The following is a 21,688-nucleotide window of genomic DNA, read 5'->3' as shown; positions in this document are numbered from 1 at the left end:
CTTGAGATTTTAGTTATCAGTACGCTACCACCAGTCACTTTTTTACTATGATCAGCACACCGAAAAATTTCGTAGGCGCTGTCGAATATTTGATTAGGAAGCTTCCGGCCGTTCAACCAGGTTTCGGTGATGACAAGAATATCGAAACAGTTATCGGATATGGCTACATGGACCTCATCGCCGTCACCACACACAGGACCAGGACGGCTGTAGGTCGCTGGCGGGAGGGGCTCGATTGTGGCGGGCGGGTCTGAGGTTTCCAAAATGCTGGGGGTAGCTTGCGATCTAAAAAGATTCATCCGGCACCAAATGCACCATGTACAAAACACTTTTAAGACCGGTGGTCCACTATGGACACGAGCCATGGACCATGCTCTAGGATGACCTGCAAGCACTCTGAGTTTTCGAGAGACGCGTGCTAAGGTTCAGCGGCATGCAGGAGAATGGTGTGCGGCGAGGGGAGATGAACCACGAGCTCGTAGCACTCTTCGGCGATCCCAGCATCCAGAAGTTGTCCAAAGTCGGAAGGATACGGTGGACAGAGCATGATGCACGAATGCCAGATAACAACCTTGCAAAGTTACTGATCGGGTAATACAAAATGTATCGCAGAGAGCACGATGGGTGGAGCAGGTGAAGCATGATCTGGCGAGCATTGGGCGTGACCGGTGATGGAGGAAGAGCGGCAGCCACAAACCAAGTATTGTGACTTACTATTGTTCAGCATCACAACAAGTAAATGTATGGATGTAACGATGCGGGGTTTCCAGTTAGCCTAGTGGTAAGGCTTTGGATCGCCAACGGTGGGTTCGATTCCCGTTCCGGTCGGGAACTTTTCTCGACTGCCCTGGGCATAGTGTATCATTGTATTTGCCTCACAATATGCAAATTCATGCAATGGCAGGCAAAGAAAGCCCTTCAATTAATAACTGTGGAAGTGCTCAAAGAACACTAAGTTGAAGTGAGGTAGGCCAAGTTCCAGCTGGAACGTCGAGCCAGAAAGAAGAAGTAGAAGATGTAACGATGCGAGCTTCTACACCAAATTTTGTATTTCTCATCCAGCAAAATCAATTGCTGAGACGCAATCAGCAAATTTCATTTTGCTGAAACATCCGTAATGGTAACTGATAAGTCAGCAATGATTGCAATTGCTGAATCACCAGCAAATCAGTTGTCAAACACTTGTAGTTTCCGGGAAATAATGTTGCGCACTAGGCTGCGGCTTATTTTCAAAAGTTGTTGAAACCTGGAATTCGTAAGCTCTTTTGGATTCTAATGACACAAAAAGGGAAACCTCTGAGTTTAAGCCAAAAATATTGAGATTTAGAGGTCGCGCAATCGCTTCAAAGTCGAATTTTCGAGTAATAAAAAGGTGTTTTCACTTCAAGTGCCATAACTTTCTCAATTTTCAACCGATTTTCAATCTTTTTTATGAATTTCTCATAAATTGAAAATCAAATAAACTCGTAGAACATCATTTTTTTCCAAAATCACGCAAAATGTGAGTTTTTGAAGATTTAATTCATTTTTTTCTTCTTTTTACAAAAAAAATTAACTCTAGAGTCCTATAACTTTTTAACCGTTTGACCAATCTTAAATTTTTTAGCTTGCTTTTGTAGATATTTTTGTTGCCTAAGAATGCTGTGAATAAGTTGTACCTTTAAAAAAACGTTTTAAAATAGATAAATACCAAAAACCGTTCAGAAACACGTATTCTATTGGAAAAATCAGAATTTTGGCAAATTTTAATAGTTTTCATGCTTAGTTTCGAGCTCAAAGTGAAAAATTTATACTAATTAATCATTAGGAAGCCTTAAAATTCAGTTTTTGGGGTGTTCCGAATCAAAAAATATTTTCATGTTCGAAATGCGAGAAAAAAAAAATTGAGAAAAAATCCTCCAATGTGTTCCATATCCCTAAATATGATGTTAAGTATCTGGTTCGGAGTAAAAAATTGCAAATAATCGTCAAAAACTCCAATTATGCGTGAAAAAATCAAGTTTTAAGGCATGTTTTGGCAGTTTTTGGTGAAAAGTATCATAAAAATTACTACTTCGATGAAGAGTTTGTTTAGGACAAAGATAGGCAACAAAAATATCTACAAAAGCAAGCTAAAAAATTTAAAATTGGTCAAACGGTTAAAAAGTTATAGGACTCTAAAGTTAAATTGTTTTGTAAAAAGGAGAAAAAAAATGAATTAAATCTTCAAAAACTCATATTTTGCGTGACTTTGGAAAAAAATGATGTTCTACGAGTTTATTTGAATTTTAATTTGTGAGAAATTCATTAAAAAAGATTGAAAATCGGTTGAAAATTGAGAAAGTTATGGCACTTGAAGTGAAAACACCTTTTTATTACTCGAAAATTCGACTTTGAAGCGATTGCGCGACCTCTAAATCTCAATATTTTTGGCTTAAACTCAGAGGTTTCTCTTTTTGTGTCATTTGAATCCAAAAGAGCTTACGAACTCCAGGTTTCAACAACTTTTGAAAAATAAGCCGCAGCCTATTGCGCACTCATCCTCTCCACAACACTGGATCACCAAGAATTCCGACAAAAAAAGCGTCTTGCAGCCCGAAATGTAAGGCACCGCATCCGTTATGGATATTTTCTGCCTTTGAGCATCCAGATAGCCAGGAAATATCTGATTCAATTATTTAGTTATAATACTTGACAATTCGTTAACATTTTTTGAAAATAAAAAAGAACAAAAAATTTCAGCTGGAGTCGAGCGCGGACAAAATTGCTGGTCAACCAGCAAAATATGCTGTCAATACACATTGCTGAAGATCCAGCAAAACATATTTTGCTGGATGGGTTGCTGTATTTACAGCTTGGCAAAAACCAGCAAAATTTTGCTGATTTACAGTGAAATAAAAATAGTGTGTGTGACCTTGTGTGTGACTATGATTCATACTTTTGTGAATTGTTTTAAGCGTGCACGAGATTCAGGCGTCCCTCTCTCTTTTTCAAAAGTAAATGACTCTCCGACGCTCGTTGGCCAGTGAAGCACGTGGTTGGCTGTTCTTTTTGCGCGCAATCGTTCGCTCCAATATCAATACCCGGTTCGATAGATTGCGAGCGCGCTCGTAGAGCTCGGAGCTAAAATGGTTTGCACATCTCGTTCATGTATTCCTGTAGCTATATTTCCAGGATTGGCGATTACCCGATGATGGGTACCAATTCCACAGCTCAGTAGCGGTGTAGCCTCCGTCGCGAATCGACTCGAAATATTAACTGTAGTGAACAGTAATTCTCCCAGGATCTTACCCAATTCACCCTAAAGATAAACAGTATCTTCCCTTATGGGTGATGGGTATATAAATTGACTGTCTGGCTTTTACGACTGGATGGAAACCTGAGACATAACTAAATAGTTCTCCGCGACGGATGAGTGCAACCGCTGCGCTAGCTGCTGGATGTCTAGCATCCTCACATCACAGACGAGGAAAAGCGACGAGATCGTTTGTTTGTTTTCGAAATTAGTGAACCGTGTGGAAAAGCAGGCACGCGTGTGAATCTTGCGAGTGATATAGGTGATAGTTTTGACGAATTGCTATAGTGAGATCAGCTGGCCGGTCGGGATGATTCAGCTCGTGCTAGATGTCATCCGAAGGAAGCGACAGTATGTGGCAGCTCTCATCGGTAAGATTGATTGAGAAAACGGGAATTTTTCCAATCGCTATCAACGGATGATTCCGTTGTGTGCTTTTTTTGGGTTTTGTTCAAATTTGATTGGATGAACAAGGTCAAGGTTGGGAGTTGAATGTTGATTACTTGGAAAGAATGCAATATTTATTTTGGGAGACACTGCATTGGATTGCTTCATTATAACGGTACTGATGCTGGACCTGAACCTGATAAGCTATCTAATTGATGAGAGGTGAAGATGAAATCGTAACAGCTATCTCGATAATTGCACTGCGTTGATAACGGAATGTGTGCTCATGATTGCACTTTTGGCTTTATGGGGGTTTTGGACGGTACTGTAAAATATTTATTTGCTCTATGAATTTTTGAGATTATGATTATTTGCGCACTGTTGAATCGGTATATGCGTAATTGAAATTCCTCAATGTAGGGTAGAGTGTTTGTGATAATAATGTCGATGCGTTCACATATTCTTGGACTTGATTAGTTATCAATCACCTGCAAATGTGTACTTTTTTCGTTGTACCCGCTCAATTCATGTTTTTGTTTGAGATAGATGTTCTGTAATTTTCACACAAAGACAAACAGACGTTAAACTGGCAAAATTTTCATCGACTACACTTATAACGATCAGCCAGGGGCGTGCACATCGTTTTTCTTCCCGTTTGTCGTTTCACACTTGTGTCTTTTGCTGATGTTGCACAACTCAGTGTTTTGTGAAACATCTGCAGCAACATTTGAAAAGGGCATACAAGCATAGTAAACAATGACTTCAGACGTCGCTGCTGAGCCCCCATTAGCTTATTCACACAAACTAAGACCGTTATCAGATAGAGTGAACATCGATCTTTCGGATAACGGTGTTCATTTGCGTGGGCGGGCTGCTGTTATGCCCTATGGATAGTTTTCGAAAAAAGACACAAGACCTCTTGAACCCTTTTCAAATGTTGCTCCAGACATGTTCACCAGGTGGTGATATTCTAAACTAGGCGATGGATTTAAAAAACAACCCCAGATTAATCCACCTAGCGGTGATGGCGCCTTTCTCGTGCTTTACAAAACCCATTTCAACAGAACTCAAGTGACATGTTGATTAATAATCGCACTTCCATACGTTTAACAAAAATATTTCATGGCACCAGAAATCATATAGTTTATCTGGCTTTTGATGTTTAAGCCACAAACTCTTAAAAAAGCTGCAATCTTGAATTTTGAGCCGCCATTTTGGATTCAAGTCCGCCATCTTGAAAATTCTGGTCGCCATTGTTTTACTCCACCCTTCTTCCTCATACTAGATATACTCATATTGAATGATTTTAGAGTCTAAAAAACAGCCGCCATCTTAGATATTGGATATTGCTATCCTGTTTTATTCGTTGGTATTTTTTACTCCGGAAATCGTCCCTGTACAAAATAAAATACACCCATATGGAATGATTTATTGACCTTAAAAATCATTGAATAGCCGCCATTAGGTCGCCATATTAGATTTTAGATCGCCATCTTGGGTATTCCGATCGTCATTTTTGAACTCCAGACATCTTTTACATATCAAATATACCCATGTTTCATGATTTTAATGCCTAAACCTCCATTAACCCTTATGTGGCCGACAGGGTACCCGGGTACCCAGTAGTATGGGATAAGCATCAAATTCTCGTTCCAGTAGACTTTTTTGATTCCATTTAGGTCCCATATGAACTGTGCAAAATTTCAGCGCAATCGGTGAAACTATAATTTAGCGCAAGCGGTTCAAAGTTTTCATAGGATTTACTATGGGAAAAGTTACACTTTCAGATAAAAAATCCCAGAGGTCGCCCCTTGTCTCCTTAATTCAAATCGATCAACGCTGCTTGTAGATAAATCATTTATGAAACTTTCTTTCGAAGACCGCAAAACAATTGGATGCTTGTGGAAAAAGTTATTGATTTATTACCGATTAGTGATCCAACGAACGGCTTTTTGTTTTGTTTTATTAGCAGCACTGTAGCTGCTGCCTTGGCTGCTGCTGTTTCTGGGGGTGGTGATGCCTCCCGCCACCCCATGCAACAGCGGCAGCAGCAGTGCTGCTGATAAAACAAAACAAAAAGCCATTCGTTGGATCACTACTCGTAATAAATCAATAACTTTTTTTACAAACATCCAATCGCTTTGCGGTCTTTGAAGGAAAGTTTCATTCATTCTACAAGAAGCGTTGATCGATTTGAATTAAGGAGACAAAGGGCGACCTCTGGGATTTTTTTGTTTCAAAGTGCAACTTTTCCCATAGTAAATCCTATGTTAACTTTGAACCGCTTGCGCTAAATTATAGTTTCACCGATTGCGCTGAAATTTTGTACAGTTCATATGGAACCTAAATAGGATCTAAAAAGTCGACTGGAGCGAGGATTTAGTTTTTCCATACAAGCGTGTCCCATACTAGTACCCAGCGCCCGTTTAAAAAGCACGGTGTTGAAAAAAAACAAAAAGTTTGTCGGACACATAACGGTTAAACCACCGCCATCTTGAATTTTGAGACGCCTACTTGGATATTCTGGTAGCTATTTTTGAACTTCGGCCATCTTCCCCATACCAAATACACTCATATTGAATGGAGCCTGAAACTCCATTAAACAGCCGCCATCTTAAATTATAATCCGCCCTCTTGGATTTTAGACCGCTGTCTTTGATGCTCTGATCGCTATTTTGGAACTCTGGATATCTTCCTCATACCAAATATGCCCATGTTGCATGGTTTTAGAGCCTAAAGCATCATTAAATATCAGCCATCTTAAATTTAAAGCCGCCATCTTGGATTTTAGACTGCCATTCTGGTCGCCATTTTAGGACTGCAGGCATCTTCTTCATACCAAAAATACCCCATATTGTATGGTTTTGGAGCCTAAACTCTATAAAACAGCTGCCACCTTGAATTTGGAGCCGTCATCTTGAATTTTTGGCCGACATCGTGGACATCTCCAGTGTTGATTTCCACACAGAATTCGTCAACCATGCTAAAGGTTACAAAAGTCGCCGCAGTTTGATGTGTCGCGATGGGGCTTGGTTTAGTTTTTAATACGGCCAGTTCTACCGGTGCTGGTCCGGATCACTGAAATGGCCATAGCTTCGGAACACCTTATCCGATCCGGACCATTTTTAATAGTAAACAATGCGGTAAAATTCCGGTTCGATTCGAACTATAAACCGAAAAAATCGGCCAATTAGAAGTGCCTTAAAAGTGAGTGCCCTGTTTGTACACAGACATACATACACTACACACCCACATACATACACAACAGACACATACATACACACAGACATCTCAGTTCGTTGAAATGAATTGATTGGTATATCTGGCTTGACCATCCCAGCCTTATATCTAAAATCCGTTTTTGAGTGAACGTATAGCCTTTCAGAACACTTTGGTGTACGAGAAAGGCAAAACTGTTCTAATCAATTCTAATTGTTGCATCCGTACTAGAAGAACGAGAGGAGGACCCCTTAACCATGCATACATTTCTGGTAAGCCCATTCCGATAAAAGGCTGTAAATTTAAGGTGGACGCGGATATGAATCTGGTAGTAAAATTTTATAAGAGAATCTTCCACAAGAAAATCTCCAGAAAATTAATCAGGGATTCTTTCCGGAACTTTTTTGGAGATACTTCGTGAAATGCTTTCCAGCATTTCTCGTCACCACATAAATTTTCTCTCGGAGGTTAACCTGAAGTTTCTCACAGGAATCTTGCATGATTTCCTTTTTTAGGATTTCTTTCATAGATTCGGTCTCTCACGAAATTTCTGCCAGAGTTCCTCCTGCGTATTCTGCAAAAACCCTTTTCGCCTGGGATTAATCCGGAATTTCTATAGGAATTTCTTTCGGGTATGGTCGTGGGATTTGTCCTAGAACTTCTGCCGAGATTCCCACATTTTTCCAGTGCTCCTCCAAGGATTTTCTCAAGAGTTCTTTCCGAGATTATTAAATGATTTCTTGCAGAATTTGTATAGGACTATCGCTGGGATTTCCACTAAAAATCTTCCTAGGTGATTCAGGAGTTTTACAAGGGTTTTCTGCAAGAGTTCATCCCGGAAATTCATCCGGAAGTTATAGTGGTATTGCTCCCAGGAACCCTTACGGGATTTCTCCTGGAGTTCTTCCTGAATTTCTCCCGGGGTTCCTTCTGGATTCTTTTCAAGAAATTATCGTGTGCGCTTGTCTAGAGTTGCTCCTGAGATATTTCTTGAAGGTTCTCGTGGGGTCAGCCGAAGGGGTTGCTGCACAGTACCATCAGAAGCTAGACGAGAGGATAGGAGAGACCAACGGATCTGGAGATGTCAACAGCTTGTGGGGAAGTATCCACGAAGCAGTGACAACAATAGCGCAAGAGGTGATTGGTACCGCTCAGCGACGCCAACGTAATGGTTGGTTTGACGAGGACTGCCAACGAGCGACGAACGAAAAGAATGCCGCCAGAAGTCGACTGCTAGTGGCCGGTACCCGGCAGAACAGAGAGCGGTACAGGGTTGCAAGAGCAGAAGAGAAACGAATCCACCGCAGGAAAAAACGGCAACACGAAGAGAGTGTTATTGCTGAAGCGCAGGAAAGTATGGACAGGAACGATATGCGGAGATTTTATGCATCTGTCAATGGCGCGCGGCACAAGACTGCGCCAGTGCCCACCATGTGCAATGACCGGGAAGGAAATTTGCTGACAGACAAAACAATGGTGGCAGCCAGGTGGAAGGAGCACTTCGAAGATTTGTTGAATGGTAGCAGCGAAGGAGCACCCAGGAACAGGATTAACATAATGGATGACAGTCAAGCAGTGGAACCACCAACACTGGATGAGGTTAAAAAAGCCCTTAAGGAGCTGAAAAACAGCAAGGCTGCTGGGAAGGACGAGATCCCGGTCGAACTTCTTAAGCACGGAAGCGAGCAGCTACATCAATCAATCCATCAGATTATTATAAAGATTTGGGAGGATGAAGAATTGCCCACTAGTTGGTTGGGTGGCCTCATATGCCCAATCTACAAGAAAGGGCACAGACTGGAGTGTGCCAATTACAGAGGGATTACCCTTTTAAATTCGGCGTATAAGATACTGTCGCGTGTCCTGTTCAACAGACTGCGACCTCTTGAGGAGTCCTTCGTCGGCGAATACCAGGCTGGTTTTCGTGAGGGCCGATCCTAGATAAATTTCGGGAATATAACTTGCAGACTCACCATCTGTTCATTGATTTTAAAGCAGCGTACGATTCAGTGAAAAGAAATGAGCTTTGGCAGATAATGTCAGAACATGGTTTTCCGGCGAAACTAATTAGGCTGATACGCGCAACGCTGGATGGATCAAAATCAAGTATTCGGATCGCGGACGAAGTGTCTACGTCGTTTGTGACCTTGGATGGATTGAAGCAGGGGGATGCTCTTTCAAATTTATTGTTCAACATTGCACTCGAAGGAGCGATCAGGAGGTCAGGCGTGCAGAGGAATGGCTCTATCATCACACGGTCGCACATGCTACTCGGTTTTGCGGACGATATTGATCTCATCGGCATCGATCGTAGGGCAGTGGAGGAAGCTTATGCTCCTCTGAAGAGAGAGACAGCGAGGATAGGCTTGACGATTAACTCTACCAAGACGAAGTACATGATAGCGGGTAGAGACAGAAGCAGGCCTAGTGGTGTTAGTGCTGAGGTAGTGATTGATGGGGAAGTGTTTGAAGTTGTTGAAGAATTTGTTTATCTTGGAACACTTGTGACATGTGACAATGACGTTTCCCGTGAAGTGAAAAGGCGTATTGCAGCTGCGAATAGGGCCTTTTACGGATTGCGTAGCCAGCTTAGGTCCCGTAACTTGCAAACGCAAACAAAATTCGCTCTGTATAAGACGCTGATTCTTCCGGTTGCCCTCTACGGTCACGAAGCGTGGACGTTAAAGGAGGTAGACCGAAAAGCTTTTGGAGTTTTGAGCGCAAAGTGCTGCGGACAATTCTCGGTGGGAAACAAGAAAATGGAGTGTGGCGCAGACGCATGAATCACGAGTTGTACCAAGTGTACGAAGATGCGAATATTGTGAAACGTATAAAATACGGCAGACTTCAGTGGGCTGGACACGTAGTGCGAATGTCGGAAGAAAGAATAGCGAAAACAATATTCAGCAGAGAACCCGGTAGAGGTAGGCGACTTCGTGGGCGGCCGCGAACTCGCTGGCTGCACGCGGTTGAAGAAGATCTACGATCCCTACACGTTCGGGGAAACTGGAGGAACATCGCCCAAGACCGACGAAGATGGTGCTCTACTATACGCTCGGCATTGGAGTAAAGTTACTTTGTAGCCAACAAGGTACAAGGTAGGTCTCGTGGGGTTTCTCTTGAAGTTCCACTTGAGATTTCATTCGGAATATATTTTATAAGATTCCTTGCTCTCAAAATGCTCCTTAGAGTTTTTCAGATCTAGGTAATCCTGCCTGGTCTTTCTTCCAAGATTTCTAGTAGGGTACCGTAAACCGGGGTCAAATTGATCAGCGGAGTGAAATTGATCATTTGGGTACCACATTGTGATTGCATACCAGGAACTTCTAAGCGTCGCAATGACCTCAAACTTCTTACCTAATCAGTTCATAGATATCTAGAGATCAGTTTAGACTTTTATTTGTTTAGAAAAAAGTTAGTTTTGACTCATTTTTTTAGGAATTTGCAATGTATTTTGTAACAAATTGCCTACCTTAAGGCGTTAAGGGGGGAAATTTCAAAATTTAATTTTGCATTTTAAGTGTCAAATTTATTAGCTGTAAGAGTTTTGACGCATTATGCGGGTTTAGAAGAGAAAAATTAAGTGGATAAGGGTTTTTATCTTTTTAACCGATGCTTAATTGTATACTGATCAATTTCGCCCCAAAGCGGCATCCTCAATTTTTTGATTTTTGAATTAATTTAACTAAATGTTTAAACTTGTTGAACAAAATTCTGTCACATGGTTTCAAAGAGATCCACTAGGTACTGATTTTGCAGAAATTCTTTTGGCAATATTTGAATTGTCACTCATGTTATTCGCAAAAGTTGTTTTAAAGTGATCAATTTGACCCCGGATTACGGTACATTGATAGTTACTTTCAGGGATGGGAACACTCGCTTTTAAAGAGTTATACTCACTTGCTATTTTCTCATCTCAGAAGCGTGTTATCAAGAAACGATGCATGGACGACTTTTGCCTTGTGGTTTTGTCTAAAACTTTGCCGAATAGAGTAGGGGTCACACACAAATCCCAAAGTCGTGACAGAGCGGTGAATGTGACTCTCCACGAGGTGAGTGTAATTTACATTCACTTCGTGGAGAGTTGCCTTCGCAGTTCCCTCACGGCTTCGGTATGCGTGTGCGACCTGTACTCTATTCGGCAAAGTTTTAGACAAAACCACAAGGCCAAAGTCGTCCATACATCGTTTCTTGATTGCACGCTTCTGAGCTGAGAAATCTGCAAGTGAGTTTAACTCTTTCCAAGTGAGTGTTCCCATCCATGGTTACTTTTGTGATTTTTATTGAAATTAATAATAACATTTCTCATGGTGTTGTTCCCGCGATTTCTTTCTGTTTTTTTATAGACTTTGCGTCGTAGTTGTTTCCAATACCCCTGGCTTTTTAGGTGTCCCTTTTAGGATTTCTCTAATACACTGGAAACTCTTTTTATGCGCATGGCTGGGACTGCAGAAATTAAAAATGTAAAAATGTGCATGAATTTAAAAAAGGGATAAAAAGAGGGAAAGAAGAACCAAATGTCGCAAAGCGCTGAAAAAAATATCGATTGGTCAGCCACTGGTGGTGACCAATCAATCAACATTTCAGTACAATCCGTCATTTTGTTCTTCAGATTTGTGCTCTTGAAAATTCAAGGTGTGGTTTCGTCATATCTTCACCAAAGGGTGTTTCAGGGGCGTTTCAAACGATATTGTGATGGAGTCTCTAAAAATTCTCTGATACTTCCAGAAATGCCTCTAAAATCCCCCTTAAACTCCCTCGGACCCCATGTAGTGCACCTGAGACGCTCCGAAATCTCCGAAAATTCCTCCGTAACGCTTCCATAACGCCTCTGAATTTCGCTGAAAATGCTGTGAATCATTCTTAAGTGCCTCCAAAATCTCCCTTAAACCCTCGCGGACCCCATGTAACGTATCTTAGACCCTCCAAAACCCCCGAATACGCCTGAGTAACGCCTCTGACTTACACCGAAAGTACACTAAAACTTCCTGAAATGCCTCCGAAGTCCCCATTTGAAGAACCCCCTTGAACACTATGTAACGCGCGCGAGACCTTCGGAAACTCCTGTACCTGTAACCCCAAGTAACAATTCAAAATCATTAATAAGCATGCCAGTTGATTAAATGTGCCACAAAGACGCCGACAGTTGTACAAGAGTATATGTTGGACGAAATGGCGAATAAAATAGCTTATTTAAAATTTAACAACTTTTGCTTCATCATTTTATTCAACTACACTGATATAGCTTAACAACAAGATGTTATCATAAAATGTTACGCTTTTATTTAAGCAACGTTGATTAGCAGTGGTACTGTATCACTTAATTATCGTTGTTCATCCTGCTCCTATTTGTAAACAAGATTGCTGATTAGGAGCCTAAGAAAAGCATCCGCGGCTACAAACTTGAAGACCAAACAACCTTCTTGCAGCAGCTCAAAATATCACACTTTTAAAAACATTCTGACTCACCTTTTGCACTACACGCTCCAACGACAGCAAAATCGGCAACAAAAACACCAGAAAATGCTGATGTGGATCCTAGGCGGCTCCTCTGTTTGGTAGGGTAAATCGGGGTAATTTGGCCACCTTAAGCAAAAGTCGATTGAAGATGCAGAAAACAACTTTTAATCTCTCGTACATCGTATGGTCAGAATGTTTCTGATAATACTATACTAGTTGCATGAAAATATCATAGTCTAATTGTGTTTAAATGCCAAAAATGTTTTTTTTAAATGTGTTGTTTATGGGTCGATTTTGAACCATCGGGGTAATATGAGCACCCTGTTTTCAATAAAGAATACAAACTTAATATGCTTCGCTTGATGTTGAATCATATAGTATCATCTTAAAGTGTACAGAAAACAAACTAATTTGAAAGTTATTTAAGGTATTTAAACAAGAGAAGTCTTATTAGATGTTTTTGTTCAGCCCTCGTCGGGGTAATTTGGCCAACAATTTTAAATTTTATTTTTCTAATTTACTAAATTACTTCGTCCTAATGTTTCAATCGCTTCAATATCAGGCCAGTATTGGAGATCCTAGGTGGATTTTCAAAAAATACTAGATTTTAGGTGATTTTCCAGTAGTGCTCAAAGTGCCCCTTTGGCCAAATTACCCCGACTACCCCTATTGACAATCTACTTTAGCCACTTTGCTGCCACCGGTCAAACCAGGCTCAGCTTTCTTATGTTTATATCTTATAGCTGCCTGGAGTTATACATAAGTTTTACACATTCTCCTCCTGACACAAAACAGGAGCAGTGAAAATAAATAAAGTTCACTTGTTTGGGCGTTCAAATAAAAAAAAGTTCGAAGCGGTACCAATCTTACAACACAACACCGTAAATTACTGACAGACTTGCAAAATAATTAGTAAAGCCTGCGCACTTTAGAATCGGTACACTTTCAACCGGCTGCCGCTCAAAAATGGTGTCACTTGGAAAAAAGTGTTGTTAGAAGTAATTGAAGCTTATCTATTGTAGTTTGTAGGAAAAATATAAAATTTGCTGTTTTTATATTTCTAGATGAACTATTGATCTGAATTCGTAAATAGTGCCAGTTTTGTCTGCACACATTGAGCAAAAACCAATCATTGTCAGATTCAAGATTTGTGTAGGAATTTATAATTATCAAACCCACCAATTACGCAGTATAGAATAGTTCTTGGTATTATGATTGTTGATTAAGGGAGGTAAAATATTCCATGAGTGTTTTAAAAATTCCAATATAGCTATGATAAGCTTTTGAAGGGTTTTATGGAAAATCAAAAACTTGCATAGATATTTAAGGTCAAAAAAGTTGTTTTCGCATAAGCTTTAGTTCGGAAAATGTGCATACGAGAAGGATACTATACGAATAGTATTGGTATAGAAGAAACCAATGATTTGATGCAGTACAATATAAATAATCGTGGCTCGAAAGCTGTATGGACTATTGCTGACGAAATTCATTGGATGTGTTTTGATGGCGTGAAATATCTAACTATTTTTTAAATTAAACTGAATCTACTCAGAAGTTTTTTATTTGTGATCATAGAATCACATCTATAGTTTCATAATCTATATGGTTTTCAGTGTTTTATCCATGAAAACTATCTTATTTTAGGCTTATTATGAGGAGTTAGCCCTATGACTGTTAATTTCCGACTACTGTGAGGGAAAACTGCTAATAATTCCAAAATAATCCAGGTTTCGATATGAATAAAGTTGGGCCACTTGATTTGGGGAATTGTAGATCCAAAAAACGATCTCAGGAAATATTTTTTCAAAAAAAATTAGTTTGAGTAAAATTATGTTTTGAATATAGCGTGAATGGACAATAAGGCTATAAGTTTATTATGGTCTTGTGAACCATATTTGTCAAGAGTTTAATGTCGTTACTTGTTTTGAGCATATGTTTGATGAGTATAATTTTGTTTCTTGTGGAAATATCAGCCCGTAAGCTGTAAAATTTGAAAATATTGACGATCATTGGTTTGTGCAGAATGAAATGGCATGAATTTCACAATCAGGTCAAAATTTTATCTTGAAGAAATAAAAACTGTTTTTTTTTTAAATTTTCCTAAAAAATACAATAAATAAGCTTCATTTGCTTCTTACAACATTTTTTTCTAGGTTAAACCGTTTTTGATCTGCAGCCGGTAGAAAGCGTACCGATTCTAAAGTGCGCAGGCTTTATGCATGCTTTATGATTAAACGTAGCGGTTACAATTATTCAAATATTGATCAGCTTCAATGTTTATGAAGACAATTAGTGGAATAAAATATTCAAGCAATGTTTAAGCAGCATATGTACGGTAATGTATTCGACTCAGGGATTGAATATTTATATATTGCTTTAAATCTGCCGATTCATGTAATTCGGATTGAAGCAGAGCAGATGCAGACGAGTGTGAACCCAAAGGTCCAGAGTTCGAGTCTTTCCATTGATGTCATTTGTCCCATAAAATGTAATAAAATAAAGATGTTGGGGGTACATAATTAGAGAGAGATTTTCCAGACACAAATGCAAAAATGGAGAAAGTTAAATCATTTTTCCATTTTATTGCTATAATGATATTGAAGAAACGTTTAAGAATCGTTTTTGTAGCAATTATAAAACCATATCCATAAATAGAAATAAATTTCGTAAGTTGTATCACGGCTCCAGCATGTTTTGATTGTATTATGATGGAATAAATATCGAAGAAAGCTTGTTACTATGCACTACGCTGCTAGTGCACAATAATGGATTCTAAAACCATTCTTAAAGGACTAAACAAATAGCGTCATACAACATTGTTTAATAAACGTTGAAGGAAAGTTTATGATGTTTGTGTAAATTTCTGATGGTTCTAGCGTTGAACAAGAGTTTCACAACCGATGAACGATCATTGGATAAACATTCATTTAATCGTGCTTATAGCACGATTGATGTTGAATAGATTCTCATTTTTGGGACGAACAAGAGTTGAAGAACAGTTTTATTTCAAATCTATTCAAATATAATACGACTTCAGTTTAATAACGGTGCTTTGAGAAACATTTCTTAAAGCAAAAATTGTTTCTTGGGACGCATCCCGTTGAAATCCTCTGAAACTCTGCAATGCTTTTGAAAATCCACTCAGACCCCCGAAACCCTCATGAGATCTCCTGGCACCACGCTGAAACCCTTTGGGACCCCCTGAAACGACCCTGTAACTTTCATTTGCTTTCCATTATAAACTCCCCCTGGCAGTCGTTGCAATAGTTCCCGTCATTATCAAATATTCTAATGCACAATATTTGTTCTGAGTAGCATTCCTTCTTTTTATGCAGGGCATGAAAAAGGCGCATAAATGTTTTTTTTTTTAAATAATGCATAAAAAGAGGTTTTAGTGTAAATACTTCGGGGATTCTTGTCACTTCAGGTTCATTCCATGAATTTCAGGGAGTTCATGAGTTTGTTAATTGCTTTTTGGCGCATAACACCTTTTCAAAAGCATTTAAATAAATTTCAAAGCAATTTAGGGACCTCCTGGGCCTTAAATGAAACCCTGTAAAACGGTAAAACATCCACGGCACCCTCTAAACCATCCTTATTCAACCTGCGATCCCCTGAACCTTCGGAAACGCCTGAAATGCCCCTGAATCCACCTGTGACCCCCTGAAACGCCTCTGAGATCGCTTGGAATTCCCTGAAATCCCTTGACACTGCCTGAAACCTCAAGAAACCCCTGAAGCTCCCAGCAGCTCCATAAAACCCCTTCAAAATTCCCCTAATCCGCCTTGAGATCCCCTGAGATCCGCTAATCCTCCTGAGACGCCTCTTAGATTCCCTGAGACTCCATGAAACGCCCCTGAAATTAAATCTTCCAGAAAACCCCTGAAATTCATTTGAATCTTCCTGAGGCTCTTGGTAACGTCCCTGAATGCCCCTGAAACCCCAAGAGTCCTCCTGAGAACCCACGAAACACTTAAATTATCTTGTGATGTCTGCAGCTTCACCCTGCTACACTGCGCCACTCCACGCTCCCTTGTTATCCGTGTTAATTCCACATCGGCCCGCCGAATAGAGGAAAACAACAATGCACATCTGCCGCTCAAACGTTCTTCATTTGTTCGTCCGGTTCATCGGCTGGTCAGTCGGATGAAAGCTACTGTTCTGTCAGGTAACGAACTGGTATATGTCTGGCCGAAGCCTTCGATACTACGCACCTAATCAAGCCAACGATTGGTTCCAGAACTGCATTATCTTGTGATGTCTGCAGCTTCACCCTGCTACACTGCGCCACTCCACGCTCCCGTGTTATCCGCTTACGGCAGAACGCCGAATAGAGGAAAGCTACAACGTACGTCTGCCGCTCAATGTTCTTCAGTTGATCGTCCGGTTCATCGGCCGGTTCACCCTGCTACACTGTGTCACTCCATGCTCCCTTGTTATCCGTGTTAATTCCACGTCGGCCCACCGAATAAAGGAAAGCAACAACGTACGTCTGCCGCTCAACGTTCTTCAGTTGTTCATCGGGTTCATCGACCGAATGCAAACTACGATTCCACAGGCTGGTCAGTCGGATGAAAGCTACTGTTCTGTCAGGTATTGAACTGGTATATGTCTGGCCGAAGCCTTCGATACTACGCGCCTAATCAAGTCACTGGTTCCAGAACTGTACATATCTTGTGCCGTCTGCAACTTCACCCTGCTACGCTGCGCCGCTCCACGCTCTCTTGTTATCCGCGTACGGTGGCACGCCGAATAGTGGAAAGCTAAAACGCACGTCTGCCGCTCTACGTTCTTCAGTTGTTCGTCCGGTTCATCGGCCGAAAGTAAGCTACTATTCCACTGGATAAAGAAAAGCCACACGACTGAGCTTCCGTTTCAACGACTTTCTGGCTTATCAGCCATACAGCTCGTATGGCACGTCGATTGAAGCAGGCTGCTGTTTTGTTAGGTAACGAATTAGTATATGTCAGGTCGAAGCTTTTGATACTGCGCGCCTAATAAAGTCGATGACTGTTTCCAGAACTGAATGCGTACCATCTGCTCCGCGCTGTATTCATGCTGCTTCCCCACATGTGAGATGCTCTTCTGGACTACGGCAGACAACTACTGATCATCTAGAGTCCATCATCCGGAGGAACCCCTAATTTCAATTGAATTGTTTGTTTATATTTATTTATACAGTTTGTTTTTTATTTATATTTTGAATTTTGTAATTATTGTAAGTTATGCATAAGTTAAAACACTTCCTTCAAAGAGAAACTTTCTCACTGGAAGTGTGCCATGAATTGTAAATGATATATGAAAAGAAGAGGAGGTTTTATGCCTTTGGGAGAAGAGATTCTGATAGAAAGAATTTCACTCCCAGGGGCTTTTCCCTGCTCCATAATAAAAACAATAAAAAAAATAAAAAAAAAAAAAAAATGCCACTGATAACCCCTAAAAACCATTTTATACCTTCTAAACTTACGAAACCTTCTGAAACGCCTCGAAATGCCCCTGAGAACCTTCGGGATGTCTCTGAGATATCCTGGAACGTCTTTGAAAGTCTATGAAACCCTGTCAACGCCCCTAAAATCCCCTCAAATGAGGTTTTAACTTCGAAATTTTATGAAAACACCTGATACTCCTAAAACCACCCATAACCTTTTTGAAAGTCCCCTAGAATTTCTTTGAAACTCCTCTGTCACCCCCTGAGACTTCTGAAATCTTATGAAACGCCCTTGTGCCCTCTTGAAACTCATCTTGGTATACGCCCACGAAGGACTCCTCGAACGGTTTGAATCTGTTGTTCAGAATACGTGACATAATTTGTATTTCTTGGTACAAAAAAAGACACTACACCGTCTTCAGCCAGAGGCTGCACAGACTGAACTGAAAGGGTGTATAATTGGTACACTCCAGTCTGTGCCCTTGTTTGTAAGAAGGAGAAATTAGGACCTCCAGCCAGCTAACAGCTTAACTTCATCTATGAATTCATATTAATTAAACATCTAAATTTTCATTTATTCCCCAGCGAATCTCGCCATCGCCTGCATGGGTGCCAGCATGGCTTGGACGTCTCCGGTGGAACCCAAGCTAAAAAACCTAACCGAATCGCCACTGCCCTCGATTCCAACCGCGACGGAGCTATCCTGGATTGGGTCGATTCTTACTCTAGGGTCTCTAACCGGTACGTTATCATTTCTAGAAATTTTTCAAAAAATCACATGATAATATCCCTTGTTTTTAACAGGTCCCGCTTTCGCCGGCCTTATCGCATACCGCTTTGGACGGAAAGTGGCGCTCCTTGCCAGCGCTGTATTCTACCTGGCCGCTTACGTTCTCTTCCTCACGGCAACTTCTGTGGCCCAAATTCTCGTCGGTCGTTTCATCCAAGGCTGTGGCATCGGGTTTGCCATAACTATCACCCCGATGTACGTCGCCGAAATCGCCACGGACAATCGTAGAGGCGCCCTCGGATCACTCGTCCAAACCTATATCACCTTGGGGATCCTATTTGACTACGTCGTTGGACCGTACGTCAGCTACGTTGCCTTTCAGTGGATTCAGATGGCACTGCCCCTCGTGTTCATACTGGCGTTCATCAACATGCCGGAAACTCCCCACTTCTACGTGTCCAGAGGAAACCACCCAGCTGCGGTACGCTCCCTGACGTTCATCCGAGGGGAGTCCGTATCGGACGTTCAAATCGAGTTCAACTCCATTCAGTTCTCGGTGGAGGAGTCCATGCGGAACCGCGGGTCGTTCAAGGACTTGTTCCGCAATCATGCCAACTTGCGGGCGTTGATCATTTGTACTGGAGTGGTTGTATTCCAGCAGCTGTCCGGCATCAATCCAGTGCAGTTCTTTGCGCAGACTATATTTGAAAAGACCGGAAGTGGTCTACCGGCGGAGCTGAATGCCATAATCATCGGGGTTTTCCAAGTTTTCGCCAGCGTGCTAACGGCACTGATTGTGGATAGAGTTGGTCGTAGACCAACACTGCTAGCTTCCGCAGTAGGAATGTGTTGTTCTCTAGTCGCGCTGGGAACATACTTCTACTTGGACGATTCTGGATCGGCAGCTGCTCACAGCTTGTCGTTCCTTCCAGTTGTCTCTCTGGTGGCGTTCTGCTTCATGTTCTGCACCGGATTCGGCCCGATAGCTTGGGTCTTGCTGGGGGAGATGTTCGCCCCGAACATCAAATCGCTGGCTTCGTCCGTGGTGTCCTCCATCTGCTGGACGACGTCGTTCTTCATCCTTTTCTACTTCTCCGCTCTGGATGATGCGATTGGATCGCACTGGCTGTTCTGGACGTTTGCCATATGCTGCGCTGTGGCATTCGTGTTTACCTACGTGTTTGTGGTGGAAACTAAGGGCTTGAGTTTACCCGAAATCCAGGCCCGGTTGAATGAGAGTGCGCAGGTTATCGAAAGTAGAAGTGGCGTTGGGAAATATTGAGCAGATCTTGAGGCGAAGGAATTTTATGGCTTTGTTTATGATTGCGGTCATTGATGACGGCCCCCACAGTTGTCAAGTAGTACGGATGAAGTGTCCAGCAAAACAAGTGGTCGAACGATTTTTTGATGGCAGCTGGGCAGTGAAAGTGAATGAAATGATTTGGATTGTTAGCTTCAAGTGGCACCACGGCGTAGTCTTTGAAGTGAGTATATGGTCATAAATGAGGTGATACTATATTTTGTATCGAATTGGTTTCGACTAGAGTTGGTGTGCTAAGAGAGTGTTTCGGCTTTGACAGTCAACACCCAAGTAGCACCTGCAACTAAAATAGAAAAGATCATCGTTGCAAACATGTTGCAACTGAGTTTTCATGAAACACCGGATGTTAAAATCCTGTTGTTAAAGCCAAACTGTGGTATAACATATTTATAACAGCTAGCGCAATGTAAATAAACGTCATCGTTAGTTGAAACTTGCGAAACCAATTTGTAACTGAGGTATGATCTGATTGTTTCAACGAATCTTAATTACGACCGTTTACAAACCAAAACAACCAAAACATTGATACTGATTGTTATAAACATGTTTACTTGGAACTAATTTAGAACATAACGAAAAATTTTGACAGAAGGGATGGAAGCTGCAAAATGTGCGACAAAAGGTTTTTGAAATCATAAAAATAATAAAATGAGCTATAAAAACTTTAATGTTTCCAAAAAAACGAAGTCATGTAAAAATAAAATATATCATTTACTTCATAAATTTTTCAACATATTTTATAATTTTATCAAATTAGAGTGGTTAAAAAATTAATTGGAGGTAGAACATTTTTGTTTCATTAAAAAAAATGCAAGTTGATTTTCATATTTAAATAATTGATTCATTATTATACCATAGTTGCTCCATATTAAATTGAAATAACATTATAAACATCAGTAAATTGTTCAATAAAGAATTCATACATTACACCATTCCTTCTTCAAACCAAGAAGAATATTCAATATATATACAATATACAATAAATGCTCCATTTGTTGTTAAATTATGCACTATTTACGTAGTACAGGACGACTGGTACCACTGGAAGGGTTTGAATACATGTTACATTCGAACTAGATAGTGGTGCTCTGAAGCTTCTTAAAAATATCTGGCGAAAAGATGCAGCATTCCGTTAGATTAAATTTAGACATTTTTTCGAACCAACTTTGATTCCTAATCAGGCAAAATGTCAGACACAGCATTCCGTTTTTAAATATATGGTACGGAAGTTTTATCATCTTCTTTTGATCATTACAACGAAACAGGAGTTCTACTAGCACTTCCACAGCTAGCAGCACACGGTGTCAAAATTTTGATTATTATCGAACTTTCATGTACCTTGGATTTTTCTTCATAGAATGTTAGAATTTCGGCTATAATGCATAAATTCAAAATTTGGAAATATTCTATCGGGGAAAATTTGAGTTAGCTAAGTTAGGCCGATGCAAATATTATTTTTCTTTTATGTCCGAGACCTCTCATCAGGTACGAGGGGGGGGACAAAAATAAATAAGGAACAAACGAAAAAAAAACTATTGAAAATTGGAATTTTTACCAACTATTGAAAAAATATTTTTCAACTATTGAAAAATAGTTGCTTGTAAAAAAATTGTCTATTGAAAATGGAGTCATGAGACGCCATGTTTTTTTTTTTCGCCCCTTCAATATTTTGAGATTTTTGAAGGGGGGGGTGACATAAAACAAATTAAATATTTGCATCGTCCTTATTGGCTATTTTCCATACTAAAAATGAATACAGTTTCTTACCGATTTTGGCAACACGAGCTGATTTTTATGTTGCCAAATTGGGGTGTTGCCAAAATCGCTAATTTTTTTTTGTTGATTATTTTCAACTTTTATAAGTCAATT

General features: G+C 40.5%; 1 protein-coding gene across 1 annotated transcript; it reads left to right on the top strand.

Annotated features, from left to right (window-relative positions):
• Positions 1–3,185: 3,185 nt before the first annotated feature.
• Positions 3,186–19,801, top strand: LOC115264129 (facilitated trehalose transporter Tret1). Its single transcript, XM_029867481.2, has 3 exons — positions 3,186–3,645; positions 18,354–18,509; positions 18,573–19,801. The coding sequence occupies exons 1-3, from the start codon at positions 3,585–3,587 to the stop codon at positions 19,778–19,780; spliced, it is 1,425 nt and encodes a 474-aa protein (XP_029723341.2). The 5' UTR covers positions 3,186–3,584; the 3' UTR covers positions 19,781–19,801.
• Positions 19,802–21,688: the final 1,887 nt, after the last annotated feature.

The sequence above is a fragment of the Aedes albopictus genome, chromosome 1, assembly GCF_035046485.1.
Source record: "Aedes albopictus strain Foshan chromosome 1, AalbF5, whole genome shotgun sequence".
Lineage (NCBI taxonomy): Eukaryota > Metazoa > Arthropoda > Insecta > Diptera > Culicidae > Aedes > Aedes albopictus.
Note: the sequence above shows the minus strand (reverse complement) of the source record. Positions and strands in the feature narration are given on the sequence as shown.